Source organism: Mytilus edulis, chromosome 3 (genome assembly GCF_963676685.1).
Source record: "Mytilus edulis chromosome 3, xbMytEdul2.2, whole genome shotgun sequence".
In the NCBI taxonomy this organism is placed as follows: domain Eukaryota; kingdom Metazoa; phylum Mollusca; class Bivalvia; order Mytilida; family Mytilidae; genus Mytilus; species Mytilus edulis.
This window is the reverse complement of record NC_092346.1, coordinates 42,949,837-42,977,807: the sequence shown is the minus strand read 5'-3', so window position 1 is coordinate 42,977,807 and position 27,971 is coordinate 42,949,837. Positions and strand designations below refer to the sequence as shown.

Here is a 27,971-nt window from a genome sequence, read left to right as displayed (position 1 = left end):
GAGTTCCATATGTTCTAAAATTGGACTCGGACTTCTTTAAACTGGGTGTAACTGTGCTTATTGCCTTAATGAATTTATACAGCATGACTCTTTTGCAATTTTACTAAATACAATAAAGGTATGAGGTATATTGTAGTAGGTCAATCTATATCATTGGCACACCTTCGATCTGCTTAAGTTGCAGATAAATAGCTAAATATAGACTATTTCGTATTTTGTTTTATTGCGATAACATATTATACTCGGTACAATGTCATACTGATATAAAGTTATCAAAATGTACTTTCGAATGTTGACTTCTAGCAAATCTGATTCTGATTAACTGTAATGCAATGGGGAAAGTGAATTGAATGAAAATTTTCGTATGAACGACAATGAACTACACATGTAGTTCTTTTAAAAAGTCATCATTTAAGAACTTCAGGCACCGCCATCGACATTAAGGGACATCTCATGATATCATTTTTTGCAGCTTTGATTGTCATAAATCATGAATAAAATGAGATAAAGGGCATGCGCCAATGAGACAGGGAACAGAAATCTAGACATGTTATGTTTCCTATCAATCCAGTTTTCTTTTCTCTCTCAGTTTTTTTAATGCCAATCTTTTGATTTCTTTTTTTATAATTTTCCTGTTGAAATAAACTGTATTTTCAGAAAGGGTCCGGGAGAGAGTTCTGAATGATTATACCATAAAACAACTGCTTTATTTAAGTTTTTTCGCTTTAAGATTCATATGTTCCTAAATTCCAAGTTTGAAAAAAATAATTGTTTTTCTCCTTTAAATATATTCAATTTATACGCAAGACGCTCGTTTCGTCTTCAAAAGACTGACCAGTGACACTCGTATAAAAATAAAAATAGAAAGGCTAAATCAAGTACGAAGTTGAGGAACATTTAGGATCCAAAATTCGGATAGGTTTGTCAAATAAAGCTCATATATATGAAAGTTTAATATATATATTTCCTATGATGATCCATTGTAAAATATTTCATCATATCTATATCAACTGTGTACATATCAAAATCCAATAGTACATCGACCTACACTTTTACAAATAAAAAAAACAACACACACAAATTTCACATGCGTAAATATATCTCGATAAAATATGATTGACACGGATACAAAGTCCCAAATATGTCAGCATTATTTATTTATCAAAATGCATTAGTTAAATGTCACTTTGTACTCTGGAGTAGTATATAAGTGACTAAACATCACATTGCTTTAGAAAACTGCGACCAAGTACAATCCGCCAGCTCCATAATGGGGCATACGTTTATCCTACTGCTTGCCTTAGTGGCATCGACATTGGCGGGTAAGTGTTTGTGATATTCATTTTACAGTTTCTTTTTTTTATTTAATTACGCAGACGATTTTTTTTTTATTTGATAACATTTTTTATATATGAATGACTTAATATTAATGTGTTTTTAAATAGTCGTACATTTCAAATAGTATATTTTTCATTTTTATTTGTATTGAATTTACAAAAGAAAACTTGTAATAAGATTTATTACTTGCATTTTCTTTAGTGTCACGTCGGTGTTCTTCTCCATCAATCTTGTGCACAGATGCGTTTAGTTTTGATCGACTAGGCTTTTTTTTTTTATAACAATTAAAGTATTAAGTTTATTGAATTGTGAATTTAAATTAAATTTTCGAAGGCGCGAAGTTTCTTGAATGAAGGATTCCAAGCAGTATTTTACTTAATGTATTTGCTAGGTTATTTAAAATACTGTATTCATGTAATGCCATTTATGTACGATTCGGACGCAAGAAGACTTAACAGTGGGTTTTCACCCATTTTGCCTTCTCCTGTATATATTCTGTGTAAGATTTTTTTTTATGTTTGTTTGAAATTTTTTAGTCAGTTGTGTGTGTATGTCGGTCATCTATAATTACAAAGTTTTGGCTGCTTGATCCCAAAATTGTGATCTATTTTATTTGTATAAATTTTTCCGCGAAAATATAAACATATTAAATGAGAAGAAATGGAGACTTTGAATAATAACTAGGCAGAGACAGCAGCCTGACAATGCAAGCTCATCAAAAACACCTAATGTTTTGTAGTATTTTCATGAATTTTGTCAATAAATTAGCTAAACTTTATGTTTTAATGTATGCTCTTTTTATATTATTAGTATGATCATCAATTGTTAACATTTTAGGTGGTGTCTGGTAGATGTTTCTTTTAATAATGTTTTTGGCACAACCTTTTTGATCTTTTGGTCCTCGATGCTGTTCAACTTTGTACTCGTTTCGGCTTTCAAACTTTTGTATCTGTGCGTCACACATAGGTCTTGTGTGGACAAAATACACTTCTGGCGTATTAAAATTTTGAACTTGTTGCCTTTTGTTGGCTGTTGTTCGTGTGATTCTTTGTCAATTGTGTTCTCCAATTTATTTATATTGTAGTCCTGTGTTGTCATTTTGATGTTATATTTCACATGGCCATAAAAGTGCGAGGTTTGGCATGCCACAAAACCAGGTTCAACCCACCATTTTTTCCTTTAAAAATGCCCTGTACCAAGTCAGGAATATGGTCATTGTTATATTATAGTTCGTTTCTGTGTGTATTACATTATAACGTTGTGTCGTTTGTTTTCTCTTATTTTTGAGTGTAAATTCACATTGCGATAAGACGTGTCACGGTACTTGTCTATCCCAAATTCATGTATTTGGTTTTGATGTTATATATACATGTTATATTTGTTATTCTCGTGGGATTTTGTCTATATGTGTTACATTTTAGTGTTATGTCGTTGTTCTCCTCTTATATTTAATGCGTTTCCCTCGGTTTAAGTTTGTTATCCCGATTTTGTTTTTTGTCCATGGATTTATGAGTTTTGAACAGCGGTATACTACTGTTGCCTTTATTTTTCAAAGTAGATATTTTAATTTTTTCTATTTTCAGGACCAATTATTAACACAGGATCATGTTCAACACGTTGTACAGGTATGTTTTTTTTTTAATTTTTTTTAATTAAGCATAAAATTTGAGGAGAAAAAAACAGTTTTCCCAGGTTCAAATCCTTTTTTTTTTTGTCTTACTGAAAATTTCTGTTCAAAGTCAGAAATAAGACAGTTGTTTTTCAATCGCTTCATTTGGTTAATACCATTTAATTTAATTATTTCATTTTTTTATGGACATCCCCTTTTGAATTTATCTTTGAGTTTGGTATTTGTTATAATATTCAAATTAAGAAAAGGAAAACTGCAAAAACAGTTAAATTTAACTGTTAATAAAACTTTGAATTTTTGAAATACTAAGGCTTTTCTACCTCAGGAAAAGATTACCTTAGCTGTATTTGGCAAAACTTTTAGGAATTTTTGGTCCTCAATGCTCTTGAACTTCGTAGTTTATTTGGTATTGTTAACTTTTTTTGATTCGAGCGTCACTGATGAGTCTTTTGTAGACGAAACGCGCGTCTGGCGTAAATATTAAATTTGAATCCTGGTATCTATGATGAGTTTATTTTAAAGCTCGTAGAAATAAAAATAATGTTTCTTTTATTAGGTTTGCTAATTATATATCATTCAGACTTTAAGAATCATGCAGATATAGCAAAGATATTTTAAGCATATAATTGATTTATTGCAGAAACAAAGAAATTTGGATACGAAACCGGAAAAACTTACGAATATGACTACACAACCGACGTCGACACAACAGTACAAGGAGCATCCGAGGAAAAAGCCGGAGTTCAGTTGACTGCCAAAGTTTACATCGATGTCGTCTCAAAATGTGAAATGAATCTTCGGGTAAAATACTTTAAGTTATTTTTCTAATGAGAATTGATTTATTTTACGCTCCAAAAAATTACAATGTTATATTACCAACATTAAAAGATATTCATGTATTTATTAACTTTAAAGGTTAGGAAATTCACGAAAATAACACATAAGTTTATCTTTATTAAGAACGATCAAGCCAAACATTTCATACGCAAAGGATATATTAATACGTAAAAACACAAGATCCGTATTACTTAAAACAAATAGCCAAATTCATCTATTTTAAACTTTGCCTAAGTTAACGAGACGCAATTTTCTCGTATCCGAATTCCTAAATTTCTATGTTTATATATCTGTGGTGCTGTTTTGACAAATTAAACATGTTCAATATGGAAATTTCTTTTCTCAAATGTTTAGCTTGACAATGTTAGACTATTGGAATCAGACCCAAAAGCGCCTGAAACACTTATAGATGCCGACAAAAGTGGAGAGTTTAGAACTAACCTTGAGAAATCTCCTTTGGCATTCTCCTTCCAAGATGGCCGCATTGAAGAACTTTGTACATCCATACCTGAGAAAACATGGGTACTCAACATCAAACGTGGTATCCTCTCAGCAGTTCAAAACTCAATGGATGACCTTACACAGGATCAAACAGTCCAAGAGGTAAACAGAATTATATCATAGTTTCACTCAAATAATTTAACAAAGACAAACTTATGTTGTGAGCTAAAGGGTAATTATAGCAAAGGATTGATCTTTATAGATACAGAGAAAAATAGTATATACACAACACCTTTACTATATTCATATTGTTTTGCTTTGTTTAACAGACCGACATCACTGGGGAATGCAAAGCAGCCTATACTGTATCTAGCAACGGATGGTACTCCAGAACAATCAAAAAGAGCAAAGACTTGCTTGGATGTACAGACAGACATGGATACAATACAATGATGCAGGGAACACCATACAAAATTCAATCAGTAAGTTATAATTATTATTTTATCTTTCTACCAATACGTCTTATTCTATAGTCTATTTTAATAACATCATAGCTCTTCATCTTTTATATAAGCTTTGGATTTTACATATTTTGGCCACGAGCATCACTGAAGAGACATGTATTGTCGAAATGCGCATCTGGTGCAGAAAAATTGGTACCGTTAATGTTATTGTCCATCTGTTTCTGCATGGATGGTCAATTTGGGTACAATTTCTAACAACACGAGTTTCGTTTAAACTGGAATAAAAATTGACTTTGAATAGGACTTCTATTCACCCTTAAAAGACTTTTTTTACACGTTTTCTTTTACAAGTATTTATACAGATATAACTATAAATGAGTTTATATTTTATAACTAACAAAAACTACAAGGAATTAATAATATGTTTACCTCAATGGACTTTGATATACAATTTTAGGAAATTCAGTCTCTGCCACTGATAAAAGGCAGCCATGAGTGTTCACAAGACATCAGCAAGGCTGGTATACTACAGAGCAGTGTATGTGAAGAAGAACATGTTCTCCGACCATTCTCAAGGGAATCTAGTGGTGCTATAACAAAGACCAAACAGACATTGAAATATGTAACAGAAAGAGTATCATCTTCTAGCTCAAGTAAGAAAACATTGAAAGATATATCAATGAATCATTTTAATGATAATTGACTCTAATTAAAAATAGAAAATTTTGAAAAATATTTCTCTTATCAAACTATTAAAATTAAACTTTCTTTAATAAAATAAATGTAAACAGAATCTTTACTATGCATTTCAACAGAAATATTTCCAAGTTTTATATAAGAACCAGTGTACTTGTATTACAGTTTCCATTGGACACCGCGTTCCATTGACGTTTGTGCATTCTAACGATGGTAGAGGTACAATCAGGGATGTCATGAGTAAACTGAATGAAATTTGTGCATCCACATCTGACAGTGTGAAACCGGAAACTCCACTTTTGTTTTCTGGACTGGTTAGATTAATGAAGGCTTTAGAAAGTGATGATCTGGAACAGATTTACAGAAAGGTGAAAGGAACCAGGTTCTGTGCATCGAATCAAAAGAGAGTTGAGTAAGTGGCATTTATCAGTTATTCTTGTCAAGTATTAAATACAATTGAAACACTTGCTACTAAGTTTGTATCTGAAGCATTATGAATCTAAATACAATTTGAAATGATGAATTGTTTTATTGGTATTGATGAAAAACTAAATATTTTCTTTGTAGAAAATTCTTCCTTGATGCCGTTCCAATGCTTGGAACAAAAGCTTCACTGAGACTGATTACTAACTTGATTAACAAGAAAGAAGTTCGTGGAATCGAAGCTAATATGTGGCTAACAACTTTATCGTTCATCAAAGACCCGACAAAAGAAATGCTGAATGAAGTCAAAGTAGGTCTTATGTTTGTTTGAAAAATATCTGTTACTTCAGATGTGACTTAACGTATTCAATTTTCCTACGTTTAATCAAACTTTGAATGAAGTAGAATTTCATAAACAAAATAATTAGTCAAAATTGAGCACCGTATTGTAATCTTGTAAACGATACGTCTATCATTGAAGGTCAACATTAATAAAATCATCACTTTAAAATCAGAAACTTTGTCTAAAGAACATACTAGTCTGTCGTAATGCTCATAATGGTTTTAGTTACAACAGGTTTTTACTCTGTTTTTATTTTCCTTTATTGACAGCCACTCATATCATCCGAGGACAGTGAAGAGGCTATGCTGGGTGTTTCGTCACTCGTATATGCCTACTGCAAGACAAAAGAATGTGAAAATGATGTGGACATTGCAAGTATTGTTGCTTCTATAGAAGACAAGATTGGTGTTGGATGTTACGTAGACAAAAACAATCTTGGCAAGGTATGTGAAATATAATGGTGACATCTGACATATAATTTACCCAATGGAACTTTTTTTGCTGTGAATTTAAAGTTAATATTTCAATTACTGACTAAAACACAATATACAAGTTTGTTAAATATTTAAGTTTTATATCACTTTATAATTATTATCATTATTTACGATTATCATTAATTTTAAAACTTTTTTTTAGGTGATCAGGAGTCTTAGAGCACTTGATGTAGTTGATTGAATCAGAGGTTTAAAAAAAAATTCTTCTTTTTTTTTTTTTTTTGGTTAAAGAAAGTTAAAGTGTCATTGAATATTCACTTATGAACTTTGTTTTAGGTGATCCGTAGTCTTAGATCACTTGGAAATGCTGGATTCGTTAGTAATGCCATTAGAACCATCTCTAACTGTATGACCAAGAGAGAGAATCCTACTGAAGTCCGCCTTTCTGCTATACAAGCCTTCCGTCGTATGCCATGCGCAATAAGCGTAAGTTTTCAATTTGTAATTTTGTTAAATGTCCATATTGAGTCAATACTAATAGTTATACAGTTTTTATTCTTGTGTATAGCATCATACATTGTGTACTACAATGCCTATAATAATGAATATATAAAGTGTGTTCTCCATTGCAGCGAGACGACGTCATGGCAATCTTCAGGAACAAAGACGAGGATTCCGAATTGAGAATTGCTTCTTACCAGGCTCTTATGACATGCCCTTCAGATAATGTTCTGTCTCGTGTTAGAAATGTACTTGAATCAGAAGAGGTCAACCAAGTTGGTTCTTATGTATGGTCTCATTTAACAAATTTGATGGAGACTTCAAGCCCACTGAAACAAGAAATAAAGAATATCATCAACGACCAGGCGCTGAAGAAAGAATTCGATCTTGAAAAACTGAAATATTCCAGAAACTACGAAGGCTCCTTCTTCCTTGAAAAACTAAATACTGGAGCTTCCATTGACAGCAATGTTGTGTGGTCTTCAAAATCTTTCTTACCAAGATCTGCCATGACTAACATAACATTCGACCTTTTTGGACATTCCGTCAACCTGTTAGAAATCGGTGGACGAATGGAGGGCCTTGAATATTTTCTTGAATCTTACTTTGGACCTAACGGATACTTCCAGGAAAATGATGTCAAAGAAGTCACTAAACAGAACATAAAGGGAATCAGTAATACAAAAATGGAAGACATTGACAGACAGGTATATTTTATCATTAATAATATGTTAGATATCTAGTCTGAAAATGTGCCACAGGTTTAATGTAACTTATTTCAAATATCGTTTTGGCATACAAATTTAAAAACTCTTTTGTAGATAAATAGTGCAAAGTTTATAATCTTTTTAAGCTTGGTTTGTATGATATGACTTGTAACGATTTAATATAAAAAAAAAAAGATGTGGTATGAGATAACTTTCCATTAGAGACCAAATAAGTTTTGTTTACCTAATTGCTGAACCAAAATATTATCCTTCTTAACAAGATCAATTTGCTATTGTAGTTTGACACAGAATCTGACTCATTGAAAGGAGATCTGTACATGAGAGTTTTTGGAAATGAGCTACTGTTTACAAGATTCACAGGACTAAGTGATATCACTGATGGTAAATCAATCAATATTTTGGACATTCTTACGGCTCTTGCCAAGAAACAAGAATACTCGTTCACACAGAGCTACGTTTTCTTGGATAGCAGCGTCATCATTCCAACAATGGCTGGCTTCCCATTAAATTTGACCATTGATGGATCAGCTACCGTTGATTTACGTGCCTCTGGTAAAATGGATTTGACAAAAATAACAGACAGATCACCAAGTCTGTCTTTGGATGGATATATGAAACCAAGGTTAGTAATGTATGACTAGCATATTAAAAGAATGAAAACTGTCTGCAGACGAAATCAACTCAAATTTCTAGGTTAAAGAAAAAATGAGTTAAATTGGAAAAATTTCGTACCGTAACGAACACATATTGGTCATATGTGTTGGAGCGTGTTACTTGCGGGAACAGTTAATATCAATGTAAACACTTTTAGCCACCAAATATTTAAAAGCAATTAAAAAATAGTTTATTATAACAATAAAAATCTACTACAGTTTACCTCCAATATAGTGTTTGTTGTGATTATGTATACGTTTTTCTAAATTTTAATATTTTCAATGTTTCTACAGCGGCGCTGTCCAGATCAACAGTATGATGAGCGTAGATGCATTTGTAACAAAAAGTGGAATGAAGATGGTTTCCACTATGCATTCCTCCTCCTCTCTAGAAGGACACGTAGAACTGAAAAACGGCAAAGTACTAAGTGCACAGATCAAAACACCATTTGACAAAATGGAAGTTTTCAATATCAAGTATGCAAAATTTTTAATATTTTACAATAACTTACGGTTTTGAAAACTTTTTATTATTATTTTGCTTATTCCTTTATAGAACAATGAAAATTTAATTCGTAGTTAAAACAAACAATCTTTAGGTTGTTCAGCATGAAATTCTAAATAAGTAATAGAGTGATTGTCTTAAATTTATATAAATAGTCATCAAAGATACCTGACGTATAATTTGGTTTCCAGTGCACGTTTTGTCAGCATGTCGTAGGTATAAGTCGGGAATGCAACTAAGAATATAATAATTTTATATAATAATAATTGACTATTATCAACAGGACTGCTTTCTTCACTGTCCATCGTGAATCCGAGAGAGAACAGAAAATGATTACTGCTAACAGACAGACTAAAAAAGTATGTTCTGGAGACAAACTTGCCAAGATTACCGGACTGGAACTCTGTGCTGAACTTCAGTATCCAAATGCATCATTGATAGCAGATGCTCCATACTTTCCAATGACAGGACCAGTTAGTGCTGGACTCACTCTTCTGAAACGTGACACACATGCAAGTTACAACATGGAATACAAATTCGTAAAGGTAATGCCATATCAATACTTAAAAAAGACCCGAGTTTTTAAAAACTGAGCTCTCTCTTTAATTTAATTAATAAAAATTAGGAAATTTTACCTGATAAAACAGTATCAAACGAGGAAAAAAAACAAATTAAAGAATTTCGGCGAATAAAGAAACAATCGAAAAGCTCTCAAAATAAGTTTGCAAACTATCCTTAATCGATTCAATTTTCCCAATATGTTAAAATACTTTTCCTTTATTAATGTTTTTTTTTTATATAACCTCAGATTTATGTTCACAAACATTCTTCGACAAAGCATGAACGACATTGAGCAAAGAATTTCTTCCATGGCGATGGTCTGTCTCAGACATTTACTTAAAGTGTTAGCATTTTAATACTGCATGTCTGACTCAAACTTTTAAATGAACAATACAGGAATCAAAACCCAAATATTTAGCTTTTAGTTGTGTCAAGTGCAGAAATGGAACGGATGTACTTAATAAATACAATATATAACTTCTTTGTTTGATTACAGGATAAACAAGAGGCTAGAGCTAGAGTAGCCTTCAGCACCCCAGGCTCTAATGTAGACCGTGAATTGAGTTTTGATTGTCTTGTTCGATCTGACCCTCTGTTGGAAATAAGCATGATCTCACCATGGAAGAGAGTTTCAGTTAGAGGTAAATAAATGTCATTATAGGAAAGACATAAACCGTTTGAATTTATGCTGAAATTTTGTTAATGTAAGAACTGATTACTGTATTTTTTTGTTAAAGATATATATGAAATGATTTGCACTATGTAGTCATAACTCGCTTTCATTCGCATAACGTGACAAGACAGCTCACAATTTTATAAATTCAACTAGACGTTTCATACTATTATACAGTACGTATAATTGTGGACCATTGTGATAAGAATAAAAAATATATGTGTCTGCTTTTCTATGTATTTTCAGTAATATAAATATCGACGAAATATTCTTAAATGTAATTATTTTTTACACAAAATATTTACGAAATCTAACCAAATAGTTAATAAGATTGAAATGTTTAGGAGCATTGGTTGGTGACAATCAACAGAAACAAGTGGCTGGAAGAATTGTTATCGACGATAGAGATGAATACTCTGTGACTGGAGAATGGATCAGAACAAGGAAAGGACAGCTTTATACTTACAATCCATACATTGAAATCATCATACCAAATATGGAAAATATCAGACTCAGCAGTTCTGTTGAGTATGTTGTCGGCAAAAGTTTCAACGGTGAATTGACCGTAAAGGGGATATCTAAGCAACCCATTCAGTCAAAAGGTAGGTTATACCGTTTACCGTAAATATTTATTTTGCCCAAAAATGTGTGTGCAGTTATAGTTCAACTGTTGTAATCTTATATCTTATTATTTAATGCAATATTCAAAATCTTAAAGTATGATGGGATATTTCTCAAAGTAGACATAACGATTTGGTCAGTTTATTGTCTATAATTGTTCAACAAAAATTGTACCGAGCTCGGTTTAAAGAAGGTAGCCCATTATCACTTACTAAAAATAAAAATGGATCATTATAACATAGAAAAGTACTAATATTTTCAATATTATTTTTCAACGTTATATTAGAATAAATTGTCATGTGATTTTCAGTAAACCTGATTTCCAAGAAAGCAATGTCTTCTATGAAAACATCCATCTCCTTTGAACCTGGGAAGGATTACAGTTTTGAAAGCAGATTGCAGAATACACAAACAAAGAAAGCAACAAAGTTAATGCCTTATTTGTCCATCCGTACACCAAAGGAGGAAGTCACAGCCCTGGGAGGATCCATGGAATATAAAAGTGGTTCTCTTATTCTAGTGGACATTACACTTGACAGGTTATTGGACAAAACCGTTAAAGTGTTTAGTAAGTTTTATACAATTTATTTAAGTCAAAATTTAAATGAATATAAATTAAGTCTCAATTACATCAAGCATATATCTTCTTTAATTTTTAGTCAATCTTTTAAAATACTATGTTTAGTGCAATACAAGAATCCCAGATATCGTACAAATAACTATTGAAAATAGTGTAGCTGTCTCATAGAGTAGTAGCTAAAATAGAATTTTCTTCATGTCTGTTTTAGCAAAACTAACGAGAACCTTAAGGAAATCAAATGCCCGGTATCAGTCAAAAGTTGACATCAGAACTCCACTTCTAAGAGCAAAAGGAACTTCAAACATTGTACTTCAGAAAACTGCTGTAATCACCAGAGTTAATCTAGATTATGTTATTCCAAGAATCAGCAGGGACAAAATAACAGTAAATAGTAAAATCAATTATGGTTTCACCAAGAGTGTCTGGTCATTGGCTGGCAAAGGGTATGTATACATATATGAATGTTATTAAATTTTACATTTTTAGTGATACATTTTATTTAGCCTCCATGTAACAGATTCTATCCGAATTAGAATTCTCTAATATTGCTGGATATTCAGATAATGCAGTGTGTATAGTCTGTGTGTCCGAAATGTTTGTTACATTTTTGATAATTATCAATTAGATATGCTTCACCGTAATATCAAAATGTGTAATTGAAATACAAATTATTCAACAAACTATATATGTCTTGTAAATTCCTGCAACAAATGAACAGACTGACAGACAGACTGAGTACAAACCTAAAGCCCCCTTCGACTATAATTTAAGTTTGGAGATACGCAATTTTATGTTTTACATCAAAACTGCAATTAGTATATAATGTCTAATCAGTGGTACTCTTAACCCGATTCTAGGAATGCAATTTTTGAATTGAAAGAAACAAATTAAATTAAATTGTTCTCTATACTTACAGATCTTTAACTTTCAAGAAGAATGGTGACTACAATGTTGTTATCAACACAGACATGAACAACAAAGCGAGATTGACAAAAGTGAACTTTGACCTTAGATATGGTGCAAAACCAAAGGATGAAAACAAGCGTATCTTTGTTACATCATTAGTACGTCACGAACTGGGATGGAAGAAATCTGAATTAGATATAACTGGTGATATTCGACATCTGGCTCTGGTAAGATAGTCGTAACATAGAATACCATTACATGCTGGTCTAAAAATAAAGAAGGCAATGCCATATGGAAAACATTATATCAATATAAAATAAGGAGATGCGGTATGATTACAAATGAGACAACTATTCATCAGAGTCTGTATCAAATGAATTTAAGCAACTGACATGACAAAATGTTGAAAAAAAAGAAAACTGTCTGATTTAAGAAAGAAAAATAAAAACTACAAAAAAACTGTTATCACAGACATTTACAAATGACAACCACTGAATTACAGGCTTCTGACACTTTTAAAGTACACTTTTATTTTTGAGTTACCGGTAAACACATCAGAGTCATGCCTCACTGATAGCGGTTATGTAAATAGTTCTGTATTGATAAAGCGCAGGACCTCCAAGACCAAAAGGACCATACTTCTAAATGCGAGTTACTTATTATATGTGAGTTTACTCGATTGAAATTATTTGATAATCGATATGTTACATAACATTTTAAAACTCTGATAAGGGTGGAATTGTAGAAAGCCACGTGCTTTCAACATTTAAACAGTCTGTGAAAGTTTAGAAATAATTACATAATCATATTGCTACTTTCAGGGATTAGATCTTAAACTGAAAGGAAAGCATTCTCACAATCCAAAGAGTATTAATTCTAATTTTGGGTTATCATACGGCAACAAGCAATCAGTATCCGCTGCATTGGTAATGAAGAACAAGTCCAAAAAATTTACATCCTTAACTGGGGATGTAAGTCTGAAATGGAACGACAAAGACTTTTCTATTGCGAACAATTTTGAACAGAAGAACAAAAGAAGATACACAAATGAGTTGATCTCAAACATTGCTGGACACAAAACAAAAGTTGTAAGTGATCTGAAACTTTCTAATGAAGAGTATGACGTCAGCACTGATATAAGTATGTCCGGACAGAAGCCAGTCCATCTTGAAGCACTGCTCAACCTAGATCCTAGAAACTTTCGTGTCAAATCTCGACTTAATAATGACTATTCGGTAGAATTTGGTTCTCAATACAAAAAAGCAGCACTTCTACGACTTTCTGCTGATGTGTCTGTGCCTTCAAGAAGAGTCAAAGGTGAATTTGAAGCAAAGAAGAAGGGACCGATATATGTTGGACATTTGGACATTCAATGGGATGCTAATGCAGACAAGGACAAACACATATTTGTTGACACTCAACTCACATACAACACCATTAAAGATATTGATGCAATCCTTGTATTCAAAAGTCCACTGCAAAATAACAAAATCAACATAAATCGCAAAAACGAAAATGCACATTTTGACATAAAATCTGACGGAAAAGAACAACTATCTGTTGACGCAACTTTGAAACAGGAGAATGGTAACGAACAAGTCAAAATCGAGGGCAGCTTAATAGTACATACTGCAGCGAAAGGATTAAGATATGTTAAACTCGGCATGAACCATTTGTCAGACAGAAGCGAATATAAAACTAACTTTGATGTCAACTGGAAACCAGATAACCAAATATCAGCTGCCTTTGACCTGAAAAAACCATTGAGCCTTCGTCAATTCCAAGGATCTCTAAACATCAAGACACCATTTAGTGGATTTAAAACCTCGTCCCTAGAAATTTTCCATGATGCTAAAGACTCCCTGAAATCCCTTGTAACTGTTCAGGTAAACAAGAATTCTATACGGGTTGATGCATCTGCAAAGAAAGAAAACAACATATACTTGGGACATGCTGGTGTCAAATCTAACATTCGATCCATCCAAACCGTATCTTTAGATCTTAGTCATCAGAGTAAGGATACAACTAACGAAAACAGCCTCGTTCTAAATATCAATGGAAATGAATACAGATACAAAGGTAAACTCACACATGATAGAGCAGGTCTTATGATCCAGCAGAGCGGTAAAATAGCTCTTTCTTCACCAACAAGCCGATACGATTCTACATGGCAACACAGTAATACACTCAATGATATAACAACAGAGATCACAACCAATATTAATGGAGAGCATTATGATTTTAACATTAAGGGCAAACATAATATTGCATGGAAAGAAGCATCCGTTCAGTATACATTGACCTCCACAACTCCATTTGGAAAAGGACAACTTATGGTTAGTCATTTACATAGAGACAGTTCCATGGACACCATTCTCTCGATGAGCCACAATAGCAAAAACCTATTTACAAGTGAAGGTCATCTTAAAACTGAAAATGGGGAACTCATTGCTACCGGGAACCTCTTACTCAAAGGTGAACAAATGGTTGTAATAGAAGGACGATTGAAAACCGGATCTCAGAAATATGTTTTGGTTACTTTATCTACACCATTTGAATCATTCAGAAGACTTAGAACAGAGATGGAATTTAAAGGAAATATGAAGTCAATGACCTCCTCTGTCAGCTTTGAACTACAACCAATTGTAAGAAAAATTCGACTCTCGTCTACATTTAACAGAATTGGTGGTGTGTCTGGTAATGTAAGACTTGAAACTCAATACCAACAACTTCCATCCAGTGAAATAACATTCTCTAACCGCCCTGAGAATGAAAAATCGAGAACCGATATAAAGGTTGAATACTTACCAGGAAAGATCGTATCATTGACATCAAGAACTCTTTTAGATGGACAAAGGCTAAGCGCGGATGTCAGTATTGCAACTCCTTTTGAAAAATTACAACGTTTAACAGCCGGTATTACACACAACCCTTCCGTCAAAGGATGCATTACGAAAGTTGTGATGGAGTATCCAGAGGGAAAATCTTACTCTGCTGAGCTTGCTGTTGAATACAACGAAAACTATCAAGCTTCAGTCACAATACGTCTTCCTAATTACCATCCAGTAACCGCTACTTTGAGCCACAAAGGAACATGGAATCAATTCTTATCTGGGGCTTACTTACAGTATGACAAAAATGGCAAACATCAACTTGATATCAGTTTCCATAATGGAAAGAGTCTCCAAGGTTCCTTCACTATGAAGTCGTCTCTTGTTGAAGATACCATTGCTTCCTTCTCTCACAGTGGAAATAGAAAAAGCATTAATTCTAACATTTTACTGAAATACGGGAAGAATAAGCCAATCAATGTAGATATAGAAATGACAAATGCCAAAAGAATGAAAGGACTATTAAAGGTTGCATCTCCCATCATGGATGATATCACAGTTCTCTTAGTACACAAAGGAAAAAGTACAAGCTTCAAGACAAAAGCAAAGATTGGATGGGGAAAGAAGGAGGAAATTGAAGGAGACCTGACATTCAACTTTATAAAAAATCTGAAGGCAGACGTTTCAATATCCACACCATTCAAGAGCATCAGAAAAATGTCCGCTTTTGTAACACACGACGGGAATTTACGCGACTTCAAATGTCAGTCGGAATTGAAAATCGGGAAAAATGTTTGGGGCGCTAATGTTAAATCAACGGTTGATCCAAAATTAGTAACAGAGCTTACTGTCAACACACCTCATGAAGGATATGAAAAGATGAGAGCCTCCTATACACACAACGGTCAACTTTCTAACTTTAAATGTCATCTGGAAGTTTCAAAGAACAAAAAAGACATTATTGGTGATTTGCAATTTACATCTCAACCATTGATCCTTTCTGCAACTCTTCAAACACCGGTAAAAAGTTATGGCAATCTAAAGGCGTTACTCAGTCATGCAGGCCCACTAAATAACTTCCGAACTCAAGCTGAAATAACTTACTCTGATTCTAAAACTATAACACTAGATACATCAGTCAGCACAAATGACCGATTAACTGTTTCTGTTGATATCAAGACGCCATTCCAGGAATATGAAGAAATGACAGGCAAACTTTCACACTCAGGAACTTCCAATAATTTTGCCTCACGATTAGAAACTCTTCTCCAGAAGAAAAGAAGTCAATTGGACGTTTCATTCTCTAGTCTTGGTCCAATTGAAGGAAAATTTACCCTTCTTACTCCAAAATATGAACCTGTAAGGATGTCGTTATCGCATAGTTTTGAGTCATCCCTCAACAACCAAGTTTCATTAACATATGGAAGAAAAGATATTTTAAATAGCAGAATTTCATATCAAAGGGAACCAAAAATGAACGGAGACGCTACCTTTATATCCTCATTTACACCTGACATGTCAGCATCATTTGAACACAGCGGGAACCTTCGACGATGCGTTTCAAACATCAAAGGTGCATATGGAAAAAAATCAGCTCAAGCAGATCTTAATCTTAGTACTGACGATGACCTTTCAGTTCGACTGAACATGAAAACACCATTCGATATTTTAAGGTCAGGAGAACTCAATATTAACCATAAAGGACAACTAAATGACTTCGAGAGCACAGCAGATATAGACATAAATTCTCAAAAGATCAATGGAATAGTCAAATTTTCAAGCAACAATGGAATTCAAGGAAGAGCCACACTTACTACTCCATATGAAATAATCCGTAGTGCAGAAATGTCATTTAAACATTCTGGACAGTTGAGAGATTTTGAATGTTCAGCTGAATATGTACAAGATGGAAAGAGATCAGAAGGACAGCTAACACTGAGAACTTCTAGAGGTATAAATGCAAGGGCATTCCTGAAAACGCCATACTCTAAAGATATCACTCTTAAGGTAAATCATGAAGGAGAAATTACACGGTTTTTATCTAATGGTGAATTGAGTTACGGTTACAAGACAGGGTCTGCCCAGGTATCAGTGGATGTGGTAAGAGATATAAGAATAAACGGCTTTTTGAAATCTCCATTTTCAAGTGATGTAGTCATTAGTACTGAGACCTCAAGACAACTGATGGACTTTACATCCGTATCCCAGCTTACTTACAGTGGGCAGAAACAACACGAACTTGAAATTTCTTTCAATGCTGAAGGATCAATCAAGACATGGAGAACAAATTTTGACGGTGCATACAATAAGAAAAAAATTACTGGAAAATTCTCGTTCAGCGCACCAAAAGGAATACAAGAAAGGACTGAAGCAACTGGACAAATTGAAACGCCAATAAGTGAACCAGTATCGTTTTCATTTATGTTCAGCAGTGACAAAGAACAAAGAAACACATATGGCTTCCAAACAAAAGCTGAATTAACATACAGTGGTCGCAAACAACATGCAGTTCTTGCTAATTTTGAACACGCTGGCACACTGAAAGCATTTACAACCTCTACTGATGTGACATATAACACAGGAAAATCAGCTGTTCAAGTTAGTTTCGAGTCAAATTTGAACATTGAAGGAAAAGCAACACTAAAGACGCCTTTCATGGACGACATTATTCTGTCTTTCGGTCACACTGGACATCCTTTGAACTTTAAAACTCAGGCTGAGCTTACACATAGTGGTCGCAAACAACATGCAGTTCTTGTTAACTTCAAACATACTGGTGCTCTGAAAGCATTTACAACCTCTGCTGATATCACATACAACACAAAGACAGCATCTGTCCAAGTCAGTCTTGAATCTGAATTAACAATTGAAGGAAGAGCAACAGTAAAGACACCTTTCACAGATGACATCATTCTTTCTATCGGCCACAACGGACAACCTTTGAACTTTAAAACGCAGGCTGATCTTACATACAGTGGTCGCAAACAACATGACATTTCTGTTACCTTTAGTCACGATGGATTACTTAAGAAATTTTCCACCAGCTCCAATATTGTTTACAATACAGAAAGAGTAACTGGATCAGTATCATTTGATAGTACAAATGGAGTCCAATCCACAGTTTCATTGAACACTCCTCTGACCAAAGACCTTCGTGTATCATTTTCACACAATGGTAAATTGATCGATTTTAACAATCAATTTGATGTGACTTATGGAGGATCTAAAATGTATGAAGTTACTACAGATTTCAAATTTGAAGGCGAATTAAAAAAATTCCAGTCGTCGGGATCAGCTACTTACAACGGAAAAACAATTTCGAGTGATGTGAATTTGGATATCTTGAACGATCCAGAGGGAACAGTAACTTTAAGAACACCTTTTACTGATGATATAACAGTTTCTGTCTCTCACCAAGGGACTCTACATAATTTCATCAGTCATGGAGAGATCGGTTACAACGGTAGAAAACAGCATGAAGCCAATATTGTACTCCAGAACGGTGACAAGAGAGTATTTGTAGAATTGTCATACAATACTAAGGTAGCATCAGTAGAAGCAACATTAGAAAAATCTACAGGAATAAAAGGCAGAATTGAAATAAAAAGTCCATACACAAAAGATATCGAATTGGAAGTAGACCATAGAGGGGAAATGTTGAACTTTAAAACGAAGGGAGAAATAACCATCAGCGGAAAGAAACAACATGAAGTTTATGCTGCATTTGAGCATAATGGAGACATGACAAATTTCAGAACTTCCGGCGAAGCATCTTATAATACCAAGAGAGTGTCATCAGAACTACAATTCGACTCCACAGACGGTATTAAGACAAAAGGTACTTTGAAAACTCCATTTACCAACGACATAGAAATTATAATTGACCATAAGGGCTCTGTTAATAATTTCAAGTCACAAGCTGACATTTCATATAGTGGATCCAAACATCATGAAGCCGTCATAACATTTGGATGGTCTGGTAAACTACAAAAATTCCAGTTATCGGGAGATGCTACATATAACGGAAAGAAATTCACCACTTCAGCTAAAACCGACTTTACTAGTGGAATTGAATTAGAGGCACGTATGTCAACACCATTCACTGATGATATGGAAATCTTCCTTGACCATCAAGGCACTTCATCTGAGCTCATATCACAAGCTAGTGCAACCTACAGCGGAAGTAAACAACACGAAATTATTTCGACACTTAAGCGTACTGGTACATTGAAACAATTCCACGTATCTGGTGAAGTTCGATACAATGATAAAAGATCTGCTTTAACTGTCGATATGGACACTACCTCAAAATTATCTGCAAATGTGGCTCTTCAATCGCCAATATCTAAGAATATTCAGCTAGAAGTTTCATTCGATGGAGAAATTGAAAACTTCAAAACCAAGGCTTTGCTTGAATATGGTGAAGAAAAACATGAACTTTTATCAAATTTCTATCTAGATTTACCAAATGGTTTAGAAATAGATATTGACATACGATCACCTATCAAAAACATAAAAGCATCAGTTTCACATGAACTCAAAGGTACTTTGAAAAACTTCCGTTCAAACATCAAACTGACTCTAAATGACAAAGAAATCAACGCAAAAACAAATTTTGATATTTCTAGTGAACTAACATTTACGTTGGAGACACCTTTCTCTGGATATGAAAGAAATACGGCTCTACTAACATTATCAAATGTACAGTCTCTCATTTCTGGAAAGGCAGTTGCGAAAATAGGAAAACATAAAACTCAACTTAATGGCAAAATTGATACATCAACTGGTTTAAAAATCGAACTGTGTATAAAAACACCACTAACTGAAGACTTTGAGGTGATTATAAACGGAAATGGAGGTCTGCATGCATTCAGATACGAATCGTCTGTTAGCTACGGAAAAGAAAAAATTAAAGGAGAAGTCAACCATGATTGGTCCTCAGAAGCAATCAAAGGGAACATGTTGCTATCAACACCTATTCTAGAAGACATCAAAATAGAATATGACGTAAATGGAAATCCGAAGTCCTTCGGAACAACAGTAAGGGCATCCATTGGTAACATGAATGGAATTGAAGAAATAACCACCGTCAGACTAGGAGAAATGTCAATAGTCTTCGACACAACACTTAAAACCACTTTATCTGGAAATGTAAAATCGTCTCAGCTTAAATTTTCACATGATGGTTCCATTTCTAGTTTTAAAACAAACATTGAGGCAACACATGCCGACAAGACAATCAAAGCCGATGCATCCTTTAAACACCTTCCATCTATCGAGGGTTCACTAAGCTTACAAACACCATTTGAGAAACTAAGAGATGTAAATATCAAGATTGAACATACTGGATCGGTGAAGTCTTTCACAACAATCGGAAGTCTTCAATATGCACCCGACAAAAAGATTGAAGGCAATGCTAGATTCACAATGTATCGACCAGAAAGTATGTACTTAAATGTGGAACTCCAAACTCCATTCAACGTAATTCCTCATTTGAACGGTAGATATCGGCATGATTTCAAAGCAGACAGTCTCACTTCATCTGCATATTTGGCGCTCAGTAGAAATATACTTCTTACTAACGGAAATCTCAAGATAACACAAAAAACTGTCGATATTTCATTGAATACACCACAAAACAGATATTCCGTCAATGCAGACATGAAAATGAAAGATGACACCTACTCACTATCCGGAAATGCTGCAATTGGAGAGAAAAAAATAACTATTGCCATGGAAAAAACTCCATCCTCAATCAACATAAATCTTGATACACCAATCAAAGGATATGAGAGAACACAAATTAAAGCATCTGCCTCAAGAAAACCATACCATGCTGCACTTAATATACAGACATCATACTTATTTGATATTGAATTTGATGCACGCCTTACTGGCCAAAGATTCGATGAATTAGATGGATCCCTTACGCTCAAAACTGGATTATATAATTTGCGAAATATACGAATATCCATGAAAAATGACAAAAATTTTGGAGAATTGAAATCTCACGTTGAAGGATTTTGGACTGACCGCAACGGAATAACAATAGATGCATCTCTCACGAAGACAGACTGTTCACTAACAGTGTCTACTCCTTGGGAATCACTCCGAACAGCTAATGGATATGTAAAATTCGACTGGAGTAGCAAAACAAATCATTTGGTAGTAGCAACAAATATGAAAATCAACAAACAAACATTGTACGATGTTGATTTTGAAATGGATGCTGAGAAAAGAAAGGAAATAACATTGATAATTAATGTCAACGAACCAAGACAGATGAGGTTTGAATTAAATAAACTGCTTTCCTCAGAAACATACATGCTTGTATATTGGAACAAGCAAGATAGAGACAGCAGTTGCAGAATGGATGTGAAATTCAATTCTGATTGGTCTGACAAAAAACAGATTGCAAGCTATCGAGGTATATGTGGGTCAAAATCTTACAGCATAGGAGCATCGTATCTTCGTCCTGATGAATCGTCCAAAATTGTTCTATTTATAGAAGAAGATGATATCCGAACACATGGAATTGAAACAATACACGATAAAAACGGACAAGCAAAATACACTCTACAGCTACCATCTAGGACAGTTGTATTGTCAACTGTATCATCAGGTTATGATAAGTCAAGTCAAATATTTGATTTGTCGTGGGATGCAGAGAGAGACCAAAACAAAAGAATAGTATTTAAGACCAGATATTATGGAGATGAACTATCATTGGGTTTAGAAATGCCAAGTCTCGGAAAGGTAATTAAAATATACTTATTATTAGGATATAGAAATTTATTAATTAAAATTATCAAAATACATGTTTTTCAATTAGGTAAATGTCTTTTGAAATACAAGTGATTGATAGAGAATATTCTCGTTTGTTTAAACTAAAGATTTCACCTCAGTATATATTGCACTGCAGTAAATATAAAGCTATAAGTAATTAAATTATCTGTATTATAAGTTATATGAATATTTCCTATTTATACAATAGTCTTATAGCACAAATATTCTAGGTACAAACCAACATTAAATATTTTCCAAGGCACAGAAAAATCTTTTAAAAACATTTACAGTTTAATTTATTTTATTCTCTCATGCATACAGTTTAAAAGAAGTGCCCTTATTATTTTAAAGGATCTTCAACTTGATTACAAAATGTTAATTGGAAGTGGAAACGTTATTTATGATGGCCGTACTGCATTCAGATACTCAAAAGATTCTCGTAAAACTTTTACCTTGAGTTCAAAATTAGAAGATGTATCAGGTCGTGGGGAGAATTACAAGTTCTTACTTGGTATCAGTCATCCATATACTACAGTGGACATCCAAACTAAAGCAATGTTCGGAAAATCTAACGACAAACTCTCAGCTGATTTTGATATCCAATACCTGACAGCAAGACGTCAAACAAAGAACATCGCCTTAATAACCGAGATTGATAAACTCAAACGTCAACTCAATATACAGGTATTGACTTACTAAGACTTAAGAAACATATTATTGTGTGAATATTTTTCTGTTCATTTTTTTCCATACTGGTTGAATAATGGAAGAAACAAAATTAATATATATTTTTTTATATTTGTATATTAATTTGTTCATAAATATTTTTTGGCTTAATTGAAGTGTTAATCAATAAAAATAACGTTTATTCTAATGAATATATGTTTCCGTATATAGAGTGAAATACCTGACTGAAAGTCTATTGGTATATACTATAAACGAATGGTCAAAGTAAAAAGTTGACAAGAATTTTTCACGTTTCTTTATGTTTGACTTTTATTCCGCAGGTTCGTTCTCCAATCAAAACAATGAAAATAGATGCTCGTGTTGAGACATCACCTTTCAAACTGACGATCAAAAATCTTTATGATGATACCAAGCCAATCAATACAGAGCTGACAGTTGATCCTAATGATGGCAGTCTGGATTTTAACATGAACTACGATATCAGTAAGTCATCCTTATCAAATACCAATACCATACTAAAGGAAAAAATAAAAAATACAAGCGTTACAAAATGGATAGATACTAGAAGAAAATTTTGTTTTAAGTTGAACTTTTAAACGTAACAGAAAATTCATTTAAGCCTATTATCTTTTTCTATTTTCAGAAAACCCAGATAAAACACTTCATGTGAATGCTAAATTCTCAGACGAGAAAGGAATATCTGCAGAACTGTTCAGAAATGTAAATCAGAAGAAAACAGTAGACAGCTTGCTAAATCTGCGATTAAAATCTTCTAAGATTCTTCATACACGTGTTCACTGGCGTCCATCAATTATCAGTGATCTCAAGGTATATTTGTAACTTTTTCAACAATTTTGAGATTTATCAGTCATATACAGATAGCGAAAAGGAATAAAAGAAAAATCTCTATAAGAGCAAATGTCTTATAAATCATCCCACAGAGTAGTTTATATCTGATAGAAATAAGACCAAATAAATACCAAGGGTTGACCTAAAACATAAGATTAAAAAGACATTGAACAATACAAGAAAAAGACGATCAACCTAGGACAAAGACAGATAAAAATTCCATGATGTCGAACAAAAAAGAAATAGCAACCCAAACCATGCCAGATTGAAAATAGAAATAGTTTGTTTTACAAAGGTGATTTTTTTAAGCATTAAGTTTCAGCCGAAACCTAAGTTTCATTCACACACACATTCGTTTCGGTTTGCTTTCTGTTAATGCTGTTATCATCATATGACCAAAACAAGTATAAATGTTCTTTAATCTTTCAGGCTGAACTAACAAAAAGAATTGAAGAATATGGAATACGATCTGCTATGGCCGTTGAAGAGTCTTCTGATGGAATTAACAAAGAAATATCATATAAGAGACGATTATTCCAAGCTGCCTATACAGAAGAAATCAAGTCCTATGCTGATGCCATTAATGACAAACTGTCTGAACTCAGAACATTGAAAGCAGGAAATACCTTTTATCTTCAAGACATTTGTAATTCAGTTGATACTACCATGAACAGAATCGGGTACGTTTCTTTTAAAATCTTTCCACTGAAATTTTAATTTTTCACTTGAAAAAAATTTAATATTTTTTTTTAATTTTGTGCCAAAACTTTTAATAGATAAAGGCAGATGTGGTGTGAGTGCCAATGAGACAACTCTCCATCCAAATAACAATTTAAAAAAGTAAACCATTATAGGTTAAAGTACGGCCTTCAACACGGAGCCTTGGCTCACACCGAACAACAAGCTATAAAGGGCCCCAAAATTACTAGTATAAAACCATTCAAACGGGAAAACCAACGGTCTAATCTATATAAACAAAACGAGAAACGAGAAACACGTATATATTACATAAACAAACGACAACTACTGTACATCAGATTCCTGACTTAGGACAGGTGCAAACATTTGCAGCGGGATTAAACGTTTTAATGGATCCAAACCTTCTCCCTTTTTTTAAAGACTGAACAGCAGTGAGAGTATAATAGAAAACATATGAACCTAATATGCTAAAAGACTCACACATGTGTAACGATATCTTTATTTATATTTTTTTCAGTGAATATGCAGAAGACTTAAATGAAGCTTGGAGGAGATGCCAAGTCAAACACACAATTGATGAATATATGACCAGTCTTGAACAACTACAAAAGGTTATTATTATTTTTAACGGTATCAAATTTACTGCACGGCAATTTCTCTTCAATGATGCTCGTGTTTAAGCTACTAGTATTTAAAAAAAATCCAAAATCTTGTATAAACGATAAAGAGACGATAACATATTTGTAGTTAGTTTCAATTGTTAATTTCTTGGCTAATCACAATTAAGAATAAATACTTTAAAATCTGTTCGTACTACAGATGTTTCCTTCCTGTGTTTAAGAATAATCAGCAATAATCAACATATGTATTACGTGATCTCTCAATTGTTCGGAGCAGCTGCGAGTGTACAGTGTTATCAGTGTACTTTCCTTCGTATTATTAATGGGGATGTGTCACTAACTTTTATATAACTTTATATAACACAGTATCTACGTACGACTGATATTCAATTTTTTATTACTCGAAAATGTCGCCAAAACACCTTTTTTATGAAAACTATTTTGTTTACCTGCAGAATGTCGGAAGTTTTATTTTACACTGTTATTTGTATGTTTCAGAGACTGGATGCCTACTCAGAAGATACTTATATCAACATGGGTGACCAGTTGAACAGCATTTCAACAAATTCTTATCAGAGATTACTTGGTAAATGTTATCCTTTGAATATCTCTGTTCGTTAAAATAAATCCAGGACAACTTACAAACTAAATTAAAAAAAAACGGAAATTGTATAAGGTATTGCTGTATATAGAAGTTTAAATCATTTACACAATAGCCAAAACGGCATGAATTCCATTGCATCAGATGCACAGGTCGACAATTTATGTCTCTTTAGTGAGACTTGATGACAAAAATTAAATATTCGGAAATTTTAAGTTTATTACACACGTAAAGGGCCTTAAGTAAAGCCGAATTCGCACAAGGAATGACGACTTTCATGAGAGATTAGTTCCTTCATGTAAAATAATTTCAAAATTTTACAACAGATAATTTGATCAAGGCAGACGAAATCTGGGAGTGGCGTTCTGCTATATCAGTCTTGTTTCTTTGATCATAAACACTTCACATTGTTTAGACGCAGATGATAATCAACAAAAAAATGTATTGATATAAGTTCCCCCTAAAAAACAATTTTACAACGAAAGTATAGAAATTCTTCAAAATCTCTTTTTGTTATACATTTATATCTATATAAAATCTAATAATTTCAGATTACAGAAACTCTGTTGGAAATCACCAAACTGTTGTCAATTTAAAATCAAAATATAACTCTTATATGGATCAGCTTAAAAACATGAAATTAAATGAGCAATGGTCTAACGTTGCCAACCAGTACACATCAAGCATATATAACATCAGAGAGGGTATCAACCAAAGACTTGTAAACTCGTTACCAACACCAATGTACAACATGGTAGGTATAAACTTGTGTTGATCGATTTGTAAGGCTGATTTTAAAAATATGTTTCAAAAGATATATACATGTTTGGAGTAGACCCTATATGAAATCAAACGGAAACTGTATTAGCATCAATGTTATGAATTGCTAAAACAAAAATGAAAAAAATGAAAAAAGATATGTAATATAAAAACATATATTAAAGTTACAACATTTATGTATATGATATTTAAAGTGAAATAAGATTGACATATTCTTTTCAAGGGATCATCTGCATACAAATACTGGGAATTTGAAGAGAATGTAAATGCTTTAGTTGACAAAATATTTGATGAATTGAAAAAAGATGCTACAAAGGAGATGTCTGTTTTAAAAGAGATTTTCGGAAATGTACTCAAATCCAAAGTTATCAAATACGACATACTAAATGGAGATATTGAAGTAGATTTGTACCTGCCTGTTGATGTACACACTCTCAGCTCACTAAAAGACATTTCTTTGAGACAATACATTCCAGATATGAGCTTTCCAACTCCAAAACTAAATTTCCTTGGATCTGTGGAGGATTACATACCACACATGTCCTGGACAGGTTTGTAAACATAAATTTTTCTAAGTTTTGTACTCAGAATCACGATTGATTTGTTGCAAGTACAATGAAGGGAAACAAGGATGTAACGATAATGCATGAAAGTAGATGTACTTTAAATTTGGGTGAGCAGCGTTTCGTGAACAGAGTTTGTATTTTTGTATTTTGTTCATGATGTGTTATGTTTTCTACTTAGAATGTTATATTTTATATATTCATCATATTCATGGCCAAAAAATTATAGCAGAAAACTACAATTACATCTGTGCTTTTTTTTTATTTTATTGTATGTTTCCTTAATGATATAAATAAAGAATAATTTGATGTTTGATTTCATTTCTACAGCAAGTGCAAAAGTACATGGCCGACACTTTACAACTTTCGATGGTCAAGAATTTGACTTCAGTGGTCGATGTAGCTACGTTCTTGCACGAGATTATGTGGACGGCAACTTCAGTATCATCATGAACTATTTGGGTAGACAAAAGAAGAAGTTAATCCTGACTTCTCACCAACAAAATGTTCAATTATCACCTAATGGAAAGGTAAATATAGTTTTCTACAGGAATATTTACATAGTTCTATGTGTACATAAATATGAAACATTATGTGTATATCTACACATATATATCGTGGATATGCTCCGCAAGACTCCTTTGCGAAAGTTAAACATGTGATTCATGTATAAAAAGTGAAAAGATAATAAAATGGCTTTAAGGTTAACTTTGCATGTCTGTATTACTCAATTAGACATTTACTATTTGCATGTACATTAATGTCTTTTGTAACATAAGAAAAGAATTCACCGTATCATACATTCTCTCTTGTAGGTCAGTGTCGACGGTGTAGTTATGGATCTACCTTACAGATCATCAGAATTTGCAGTTTTCTCTGAAGATGGTAAGGTGTTCATTGAAGGACGTGGATTCCAAGTCAAATCTGACCCAACTGTAAATATGGTCGACATTGATTTGAGCAAGTGGTACTTTGGTAAAACAGGAGGACTGCTTGGTACTCTGAACCATGAACGTTACGATGATATGATCATGCCAAATAAACAAATTACATCCGACGCTTCCGCTCTAGGAAAGGCATGGCAGGTTCAAGATAGATGTTGAATAAACATTTCCTACTCTGAAATACCATGAAAAAGCAAACTGTGATTACTAACTTTTAATTTATATTTTGGATATTGTTGTGAAACTTATAATGAAATAAAACAATTTGAAGCATTGA

At 33.2% G+C, this 27,971-nt stretch overlaps 1 protein-coding gene across 1 annotated transcript; it reads left to right on the top strand.

Moving 5' to 3' along the window:
* Nucleotides 1-1,196: 1,196 nt before the first annotated feature.
* On the top strand, nucleotides 1,197-27,971 carry LOC139516568 (uncharacterized). The gene is made up of 30 exons (XM_071306748.1): nucleotides 1,197-1,322; nucleotides 2,922-2,963; nucleotides 3,609-3,769; nucleotides 4,160-4,408; nucleotides 4,576-4,728; nucleotides 5,168-5,363; nucleotides 5,572-5,818; nucleotides 5,974-6,139; nucleotides 6,442-6,615; nucleotides 6,943-7,092; nucleotides 7,239-7,814; nucleotides 8,114-8,457; nucleotides 8,783-8,965; nucleotides 9,277-9,538; nucleotides 10,051-10,195; nucleotides 10,572-10,829; nucleotides 11,159-11,416; nucleotides 11,637-11,871; nucleotides 12,345-12,561; nucleotides 13,156-21,921; nucleotides 22,303-22,635; nucleotides 22,959-23,121; nucleotides 23,282-23,466; nucleotides 23,917-24,167; nucleotides 24,704-24,797; nucleotides 25,305-25,392; nucleotides 25,959-26,161; nucleotides 26,411-26,738; nucleotides 27,081-27,280; nucleotides 27,566-27,971. The coding sequence occupies exons 1-30, from the start codon at nucleotides 1,271-1,273 to the stop codon at nucleotides 27,851-27,853; spliced, it is 14,967 nt and encodes a 4,988-aa protein (XP_071162849.1). The 5' UTR covers nucleotides 1,197-1,270; the 3' UTR covers nucleotides 27,854-27,971.